Source organism: Cavia porcellus, unplaced genomic scaffold (genome assembly GCF_034190915.1).
Source record: "Cavia porcellus strain 051 isolate PalLab524CR breed Dunkin Hartley unplaced genomic scaffold, mCavPor4.1 scaffold_25, whole genome shotgun sequence".
Taxonomy (NCBI): domain Eukaryota; kingdom Metazoa; phylum Chordata; class Mammalia; order Rodentia; family Caviidae; genus Cavia; species Cavia porcellus.
This window is the reverse complement of record NW_026947508.1, coordinates 39,766,230-39,776,051: the sequence shown is the minus strand read 5'-3', so window position 1 is coordinate 39,776,051 and position 9,822 is coordinate 39,766,230. Positions and strand designations below refer to the sequence as shown.

The window sequence follows — 9,822 nt, the reverse complement described above, 5'->3', positions numbered from 1 at the left end:
GAAGATCCATTTCCACTTTGAATTATTTTTGGTTCAACATACCAGATACATATATATGATATACTATGGACATTCTCTCCTAAACCAACCCCTTCCCTTCCATACCCAGCACACTTCCTATTGCCTCTTCTCATGTTTGAGCTCACAGTGTCTGAGAAGTGACTGGATTAGATGCCTTTCACTTGAGAGTGGGAACTATATTCTTAAGTCACATGTATGACAATTTAAGGAAAGAAGCAAGCAAAAGACAAAGATGGTTTTCAGGAGTGTGTATTACACAGGTCTAAGTACAAGAATTGGCAACAACTGCTATGTTTGCTTGAACAACTCATCAGGTGTCAATGGGATGTCCTGATGCTTTTGATGGCTCCCTGGTTCTTGGCCCCTCCAGAACAGGTTGGGTTCAGTCTCTTGGGCGAGTGTGCAGCCTCGGTATGGAACATTCTGCCTCTTGTCACCTGAGACATCAGGCACTTTGATGCTCAGGGATGGCTCTTCTTTCTTCATTTGTGCACATTCTTGCTCCCATTGCTGGGTTTGAGTGAGAACCTCACAAGGTGGACAGGCCAGACCAGGGGAATCAAGTGACTGTGATTTCCCACCTTGTCCAGAAGACAGGTTTTTAGGATGATCCAGAGCTGTGGTTTGCAAATCCTGAGGACTGGCTAGCCCACCTGCTGCTGTCTTTCTGTTTGAGGATGCCTTGTCTGGGCCCTCAGTAAGGAACTTCCAGGACCATGTGCTTGGCATCCCAGTGGTAGGACTGCCAGCAGAACAGCTGGTGGGGATGTGTCCAGAAGAGCTGGGACAAAGTGCAGTCAATGCCTGGGTGTGGAGGTGCTGGGCCTTTAAGCAGCTATCAGTGGGGGAGAGGTCTGTGGGTCCACACCTCCCCAGGCTAGAGGGTGGTAAGGAGAAGCTGGTAGCCTCCTCAAAGGCCTGTGGGCTCACAAGCCTCCTCTGGGGAACAGCAGAACCTATTTTGGAAGGTCCCATGATCACCCCTGTCAGAAGGCCTGGGACCAATGAACCCTGGTTCCTTGGGTCCTTGGGTAAGATGGTTTCCTTTTTCCTATCCTCTCTTGCTCCTCTAGAGGGTAGACTCTGGCCCACTTCTGGGTTGGGTGCCAAGTTTGACTCCAGTACACCCTGGCTGTTCTCTGGGTCATCGTCAGTGTCATCCTCTGAGGAATCTACCTCTCGGATAGCTTCTTGCTTTTGAAGTGACTCTCGTCGTTCAACTCGGTCTTGCCGGAGCGTGCCTAAGGCTCGCGAAGGAGCAGACTGCAGCACTCCCTTCCCTTGGAGTGTACCTTTCCCAGACAGCACAGCCCTGGTTCCAACTACCTCTAGAGGGCTGCCTTCCCTGGGTGACAGTTCCTTCTTTAGCTCACAGTGGGGCAGGTCAAGCCCATGCTTGTGAGAAGGGGGTCGCTTCTTCTCAGAAGCAGCCAGTGCAGCTGCCAATTTCTCAGCAGACTGTATCCGCTTAAGTAGTGGTGAGCGAGGTGGCTCCGCACTCTTGGGCCTGGAGAGTTGCCTGCCCAGTGGAGGTGATGAGTGAAGTTTAGAAGGAAAGGCCTGGGCCCCATGACCAGACAGCGGTGACGGGGAACGCTGAGGGGAAGCTGCCGGTGGTGGAGAAGGAGTGTGGGCCAGTGGTGACAGTGGAATGCTGCCTGCTGACTTGCGCCGGGGAGAGCGGTACTGACGTTGAAGCTTGGGGGCCAAACCATGGAGAGAGCTGGGCCGAGTATGTGCAGAGCCAGCTGGGGAACTGGGTACGCTGGAGCTGGGGGAGCTGCTCTGTGATGAATTGCCTGCCACTTTATACAAAAAAAAAAAAAAAAAAAAAAAAAAAAGACAAAGGCTTGTTAGCTCCAAGAAGTGACTGAGAGGCAAAAGACAGTCCAAGGATTCAGCCTTGGAAGGTTACATCATGGCTCCAGACTATAGAAACAAACTCCTCCCAAGATTACTGGACCTTTCAGGGGACAGGTGAAAGAGTCATAGAGGGACATTTAGAGAATGGTATCCAGACACTTCCTTATTTCCCAGGGGTTGCTCTAGTCTGGTAAAGAGACCTTTGTACCTGAGTGTACAGCATCAGGGGCCACTCGGTAGCTCTGAGTAGGAGATCTGGGAGAAAGGCTGTGGCTGTGTGTGGGAGAGCCCGGCCCACTCTCCCCTGATGACAATGAGCGGTTCAAGGAAGAAAGGCTGCGGCTGGTGTGCAGCAGGGAGGCCTGCTTGGTGATCTTTCGGAACAAGGAGCTTCTTTTCCTGCAGAGAGGAGCCCACAGCTGAGTCAAGGCACAACCTGGGCCCAATGCTAAGGCATCAGCACAGGCCGACACCTGGTGCTCAGCACAAGCTCTGTGTGAAGCCTCACTCACCTTTCCTGCCCGTCCTTGCCCCGGTTCCGCTTGCTCCTTCGTGCCATCTTGGCCTTGTAGCTGCCTTTCCGAGCCGGCCCCACTTTAATGGAGGTGTTCTCCAGGGGAGTTGTCGAAATAGATACCTTATTTCCACTCTGGGAAGCAAAATAGGATGAGGCTAAGCTGTGATGGTGGGATTCTCCCTCTTGCCCTTGTCCTTTGACATGGCTGTACCACAGTACAGCATCTGACCCTCCACCAACAAGTCTGAACAAGACCTATCTCCCTCTTTCCAATTACAAAATTGCTTTCACTGGCACTAAGAATGGTTTGGGGGTGGGAGGACACAGAAGAGTCTCCCCTGTCCTGTTTGCTGTTTCTACTAACAGCTCAGAAGATCTCTGGGCCTTAGCCAGTGAAGGCACTGTCTTCTGGAGAAAACCCAGTGCCATACCCTCCCCCTCCTCAAAGACCCTCATCAAGGACCACAGCAGGTGGCATTCTTAGGACTAACCTTCAGGATTAGCTCTACCACCTCTGTGTGCACCAGCCCGTGTACAGGTTCCCCATTGACGTGAGTGATGAGGTCACCCTGACGAAGCCCTGCTTCGCTGGCTGGACCTCCATCTTCCACATGCTGTTCCAGGAAGAGAAGTCTTTAATCTGGAGCTTGAGTATGAGGTATGGGGCTTGTTTCTATTTATTAAGCCCTGATCCCCTTTACCACCACCCTTTGACCTCTGTGAGTAGCAGGGACAGTGACAAAAGAAAGGACACACAGCCTTACTACGGGGAAGGAAGAAAAGTGATGAAGCTGGGACACAACAGGTCTAGATGGCCAGACATACCCACACCATGTGGTGCACAGTGTAGACATCGGAGTCACCCATGTAGACACGAATGGCCCGCAGAGTGAAACCATATTTCTTGCCAGCTCGGTGAATGATGATGGGAGGCCTCAAGCTGCCAAAGGCTGGCAAGAAGTCCCTACTTGGAGAAGAGTCCCTGGATGACGGGTTGGATGACTGGGAGTGTGGGGACATGGGACTGGCCAGTGGAGAACAGGTGTGGTGCTCTGGAGAAGAAGAAGCCAGGACTTAGTGGGTCATAGGCTTCAGCCTGGCCATGCTCGTAGGCTACCCTCTGCCTAATCTGCTAAGCCCTGCCCAGCTCTAGCTACAGATAGAGCTGGAGCCCAGGTGCATCTTCCCCACAGCTCTTGACCCACAAAGCCCACTCACCTGTCCAGAGCTTCCCAGGCTCATATGGGGCTTGGATGATGGGAAACAGTAGCTAGCATTTATGTATCAGGAATGATACAAACTCTTCATGCTTTATTTAAGCATTATAATTACCTTATGAGCCAGTCACTATTAATATCCACATTTTTAAAATGAAGACACTAGAAAGGGTTAGACAACTTGTCAAGGTCATGAGGCTTTAATGTTGCAGCAAGGATTTGAATATTGGTCCTCTGCCCTCAAAACCTGCTCTTAATACATGGTGCTGTCTTGTCCTCTGGCACACACACCTTCACCCCCAGACCAACGCACACCTTCAGAGACTTCTACCTTCATAACAAAATGACACACAGTCTCTGACACCTGCACAAACACATACACATTTGCCACTCAGGCCCCTGCCCATGGAAATTCTAACATCTTTCCTTATGAGTTTTATCTTAGTTCCCTGGAGATCTCACCTGCAGGAATGAGGAGGGAAAGGGCTGTAGCTGAGGCAGACTTGATTACTTTGTTGACAGGGCGAGTGGTGCGTTTCTCTGTAGAGTCCCCAGAGAGTAGCCGGTGACGAGCCCTACGCACAGCCAAGTCACTGATGGCCTTGGCTCCCTCAGCCAGCTGTGGGTTCCCACGACCTCTGGTCTCTATGGCTGTGGGCCCAAGTGAACAATGAGACCAACAATGTGACTGAGCCCCCCTCCCTGCAGCATCCCCCAGCCAAAGCCCTTTGGCTATCCACTGTGCCATACCCGGACAGGAACTGCTGCCCTGCCTAAGAGGCTCTTCATCCAATTTCAGCTGTTGTTCCACTGTCCGTTCAGGGACAGGTCCAGATGCTCCCTCTGCAGATGGGGGTGTCAGAACCCATATCCCTTCCTGCTGCTGCCTCCTAGGAGTACTGCTAGCCTCCTCAGGGCCCTCAGGAAAGCGAGGGACATCCAGGAGGCCTGAACAGTGGCGTCGCACTGTCATTGGAGGGCTCGAGTCACTCTCTGTGTGGGACGATTCAGACACTGACAGCTGCTTCCGTAATCTGTAAATCATGAGGCCTGGGGTGAGATTATCCAGGTAGTATCCCTCTTCCCATCCATGCTTCCTTGAGTTACATGAGAACTACAATCACAGAAAATGTCTTCTCAGACATTCTTCTAGGACTGCCCTTGGGAATACTGCGTCACTGCCATGCCCCTCCCCAGGATACATTTCCAGAGGCCTCCCATAGTCTCTGCCACCTACTCTGCTGAGCCCTAGGTGCTTACATCTCAGGGGAGCCAACCACCCAGCTACGGTCTCGGCCCTTCAGCACTGCCAGGCCATCTGAGTGATCCTCCTTCTCCTCACTCAGGCTGCGCTTAGTAGGGGGTGGCATCCAGCGTTCCTCAAGCAGGGAAAGCCGCTCCATGCTACTGTATACCTGTGGGGACAGGGGACACAATGGGATCAGTTCTGAAAGCCATAACTCTCAAAGGACAAAAGATGTCCTTCACACTGAGGAATATGAACAAGTTCTTTCCTTTCTTCTAGGGAAGCAGTTATTCCACTAGTCTAACTTGGCCTGACTCTGGCACCTCTTATAGGAACTGGAGTGGTTCTGTGTAGCTCAGACCTCTGCTTCTGTTTTCCTGGAAGTGCGCCTTGTGCCAACGCTCTGAGCCTGACCCAGGTATGTCCTTCAGTAGGTCCTCTTATCCCAACCTTCCACGCTGGGATTCCTCAGTCGCACCTTGCTAAACCTTGGAGAGCAGGAGGAGAACTGGCGAATCTCGAGGCAGCCATCCTCACTCACTTCCTCTTCGTCTTCTGAGTCCACATGGTGGTATCGCTCCGAGCGGGCTAGACCAGATACACAAGACAATTCCTTTAAGAACCTCTGCTAGTAGCATTCTATGAGACCTTAGCAGCATCCTGAGAAGTAACTCTCAATGCTAAGTGTATGCAGATGACTCTGGGAAAACAGGTGGGACCTGTACTCCACCTTATATCACCAGAGGCCTTACTGTCAAAATAGCTGGTGTCATCTTCTGACTCTAGTTGAGGAATAAATTCAGCCTTCTGGCGAAGAAGTCCTGTCCAGTCCAGCCCAGTAAAGAATGGGTGCTGCTTTACCTCATAAGCACCACCTGTAGACAGAGAGCACATGGAGTCTGTGTCAGCAAGTCTGATGAGAAGCTAACCTTGGAAAAGATCTGAAATCTCAGCTCCAGTATCTTTCTCTTTTTGTACCTACACAGGGAACAGGGCAGTTTTAGGATCCAGGGCACCTACCCATATCTGAAGCCTGAATCTCAGTGTGTGTGATCGAGCCACCCTTCTCCCCATTCTAAGTGGTGAGAAAGGAGAGTGGGGCATGACCTACCTGTGCCCAGTCTCTCCAGAGGGTTTTGGTGAAGCAGTTTGGAGGTGAGGTCTTGGGCATCTGGAGGCAGTGCATCGTCACCCTCAGGCCACACAATCTCATCTGATGTCACCAAGAGTGAAAAGTGAAAGAGAAATTGTTGGTAGTATGGAGAAATGCAGAAGGTAGCCCAGGATAATATAAGGAAGCACAAAGGGCCTAGCCCAAAGCCCCTGAAGGCCTTGATTCCTTAAATTCTTATAGGCTCTTCCTCACCTAGTAGAATCTATTTCCTATAGCATGGCTTGCTCTTTGTTTCAGGCATGGCATTGCAAAACATTGACATCCCTGCACTGCAGGTTACCTTGCTTTATATGCCAGATACGGAACTCACACTCATAAGATAAGCATCTATGTAACATAGGAATACTATGTACACATGGGAGCCACATGAACACAAATAGATCAAACTTCAGGGGACATAGTTCCTGTATGTGTACACCCACACAGATGCACCCTCCCCCCAACCCAAGAAGCAAGCATGTCGAACACTCACGAATGCAGAACAAGAGCTCCAGAGTTTCAGAGGTACATGCATAAATCATATTTGAAGATCTGGGCCAGTTGATGGTACCTACCACTGATCACCTGCCCAAAGAGCTCCTCCGGAGTATCTCCAAAGAAAGGGACGCAACCCACCAGGAACTCATACAGGATTATGCCCATGGCCCACCAGTCCACTGGCTTTCCATAGCCTTGACGCAAGATCACCTCAGGTGCTATGTACTCTGGCGTCCCGCACACCTGGGTACAGAGAAGCCAGGCTGGCTCAGCATCCCAAGCCAGCTTACTAGTATGATGGCAAGAGGGGCTTTAGTGAGTAAATGAGATCAACGGGAGCCTCTGAGAACTGGAGTTAGAACTCTGGGTAGGGTGAATTTAATATATTTCCTGATTAACCAAGGTGACTAATTCTAGCCGGGAGTTGCCATCCCTTGAACTCCTAATGCTCTTTCTGGAATCTGATCCCATGAACAGCCTTTGCCCTATAGCTTCCCAAATAAAGAACCTACAGGGACTTGTGAATATTATGCCTAAAATGTCAAATCAGGGAACACCAGGAGGCTACTCTCAGGAAACTGAGTCATAGCTCAATGGAAATTTGGAGCTATGTTCCAAGAACAACAAACCCCAGGAAAGTCTTGACCTTGACTCACGCTTCAGCACTTCAGAACTTCAGCACTGACCCCCCATTTACAGTTGTATGTTCAATTTTCTCCAAACCACAAAAGGATGACTGAATTTATACTCACACAATTCTCATGGTCTATCCTGTTTTTTGTTACTGTTTTTCTTTTGTTATGTTTTTGGTGGGACTGAGGATCAAACTCAGGCCTTTACCACGAGCCACATCATCAGGCCTTTTCTAAACATATTTTATTTAGAGACAGAATTTTGCTAAGTTGTCCAGGGAGGGCTCAAACTTGGTAATGCTCTTGCCTTAACTTCCCAAAGTGCTGAAATTACAGTTGTGCACCATGCTGCCTGACCCCATCCTGTTTTCCAAATGTGCTACCTGTTTCAGTGTCTTTCTGGAATCAAATGTAGAAACGATTCCAGTATTAACATCTAGCCACAGGGTAGACGTGCATTTCCAAGAACTAATTCTTAAGTCTGGAATTCAACCCCCAAAGTCTCACCAATCCTACCATACCTGCTTGTCTAGGAACTCCCGGGCATCCTTTTCAATGTGGCCTTCGTACAAATTGGTTGTCAGACTCATAAGGCCAATTTTAGAAAGTCCAAAGTCAGTGAGTTTGATGTGTCCCATGGATGTAATCAGGAGGCTGTTAAAATCACAGAAACAAAAATATGGAGTTATTTTCTGGTTCTCAAAGAATGCTGATTTTAGTATTCATCGTATTTCCCCACCCTGGTCTTGATGGGGTATTGTGGGACACAAGCAGACAGGTGGTAGCTATGAAAATAATAAATAGCTCTGGTTTTCTAAGTATTGCCTTCTGCACGAGCAGTTAACCTGCCTTTTGTCTAATCCCAAGACTATTTTTCTGTATTGCTCTGTCAGTACTTCTCTTTCATAGAACTAAGATCTGCTCATTGTAAGCCTGTTTCTCTAGCTAGTCCTGGTTTTCTCTCCTCATTTGGGTGGTTCACAATAGCCACATCAGTGTAAGGAAAAGAAAAGCACAAAATCTGAGTCTATATCCCTGGTTGTCTTGGAAAGCTGAGCAAGAGAAACTAGCAATCAGGTATCTTTGTACACTCTGTGGAAGTCACTTCATTCTAAGATGTGACTCCCAAGTCACTATCTTTGGTAGACATGTCTACCAACTGTCCAGATACCACAAACTCAATCAGCTCAAATCAAAGTCCTGCCTCCTAACTGGCTCCTCTTCTCAATGAAAAATGGTATTTTCTGTCATCTATTGAGCTCTGTGATAAATATGAAAATGCTCTAGAGCTTGCTCAGTGGTACAGCATTTGCCTAGCATGTATAAGGCCCAGGGTTCAATCTCCTGGCCACTTAAAAGAAAAGAAGTTGGTCTAACAGTAAAGGAAGGTAGTATTAGTCTCATTTTAGAGAGGAGGAACATGAAGCTCAGGAAAATTTAATTAACAGGTCAACTATTCACAGAGTTAACAAGTATAGATGGCCATCTGAATTCAGGTTTGTCCAATACCAAACCTTCTTTCTACCACAAGGCTTACCACCCTGTACAACTCTCAAAGTAGAAGTCTCACAGGTCTTTTGCTGCTTCCTCACTTTCTTTTTGAGCACCAGCCCTACATCTGTCCTTTCTAATTCCCTACACTATTTTCTTTATACTCCATCCTGCTCCTTTGGTTATCAGGTTCTTCAAAAATTCTCTAGGCTCTTTTAAAAGAAAACTCAAACTTACAAAGGTCCTTAATGACTTAGCTCCTGTCTCTTTGCTGTTAATCCTTTTTTCTTACTGAAATTGTCTAAGCTACAGACATGTTCACTTATACCTGTACGTTTTGGTACACATTGCTCTCCTGCTTCATTTAGAAAGTAGCACCCACATTTTCTCAGTTGACTAAAGCCCTCCAAGAAGTAGCCTATACATGTCTCCCACACTAGACTTAAATTCAACATACTCGGAACTACAATATAGTTAAAACCAGGAATATAGAGCTGGGCACAGAATAGGTGGCAATAACTGTCATAAACACCCATTCAGCCATCTATTATTAGATGTGCTAGTTTTTTGTTCTTGCTCAATTCTTCAGCAGAGCCCCTTAGTGACTCCTTCATGTCACTAAATCTTTATGATGCTCTTGGAAGATCTCGTGCCAAAGGTCTTTGCATACGGGGTTGTCAGGGTTTGAAAGGATACAAACATGAATGCTGTTTCCCAGAAGCCACTCTTGGATAGATTCAAATATTCTGTGTTGGTCTGTGTTTATTTAGAAACTCAAGAGGGAAACCTTGGACAATGGACTCAGGTTGTGGGCATACTTGTCAGGCTTGAGGTCACGATGCACAATGCCATAGTTGTGTAAATACTCCAAGGCCAGCACAGTTTCCGCAAAGTACAGACGCACCATATCCACAGGCAAAGCGCCAATGTTCTTCAACAGAGTGGCACAGTCTCCTCCTGCAAGAAGCCCAGGCTACCATGAGGGAGAGATATGGTTCTCTACTCTAGCCAGTTCTGAGGTTTGCTGTCTAGAGTTCCCTGGTACTAGAAACTGTGATTCTAGCTCCTCTGTTGCTGACATAGTTATAAATTGGGTATAAAGGGGAGTGAGAAGTGAATTAGCCAATGGCCGTCAAGACCATTATGGGTGAGAAAACAAAGGAATCGAGGCCTTTCTGCCTGGA

At 48.2% G+C, this 9,822-nt stretch overlaps 1 protein-coding gene across 10 annotated transcripts in view; it reads right to left on the bottom strand.

Moving 5' to 3' along the window:
• Positions 1-254: 254 nt before the first annotated feature.
• The window catches only part of Mast2 (microtubule associated serine/threonine kinase 2), a 332,530-nt gene continuing 322,962 nt past the window's right edge, over positions 255-9,822 (bottom strand). For all 10 annotated transcript variants that reach the window (XM_063236388.1, XM_063236385.1, XM_063236389.1 and 7 more), the window contains 14 exons: positions 9,457-9,595; positions 7,669-7,801; positions 6,593-6,758; positions 5,976-6,077; positions 5,617-5,739; positions 5,343-5,452; positions 4,879-5,033; positions 4,369-4,652; positions 4,081-4,269; positions 3,227-3,453; positions 2,893-3,015; positions 2,397-2,533; positions 2,093-2,283; positions 255-1,826 (listed from right to left, as the gene is read on the bottom strand). In XM_063236388.1, the coding sequence (XP_063092458.1) occupies positions 310-1,826; positions 2,093-2,283; positions 2,397-2,533; positions 2,893-3,015; positions 3,227-3,453; positions 4,081-4,269; positions 4,369-4,652; positions 4,879-5,033; positions 5,343-5,452; positions 5,617-5,739; positions 5,976-6,077; positions 6,593-6,758; positions 7,669-7,801; positions 9,457-9,595 (3,596 nt within the window). In that variant the 3' untranslated portion in view covers positions 255-309. The remainder of the gene's footprint in view (positions 1,827-2,092; positions 2,284-2,396; positions 2,534-2,892; positions 3,016-3,226; positions 3,454-4,080; positions 4,270-4,368; positions 4,653-4,878; positions 5,034-5,342; positions 5,453-5,616; positions 5,740-5,975; positions 6,078-6,592; positions 6,759-7,668; positions 7,802-9,456; positions 9,596-9,822) is intronic.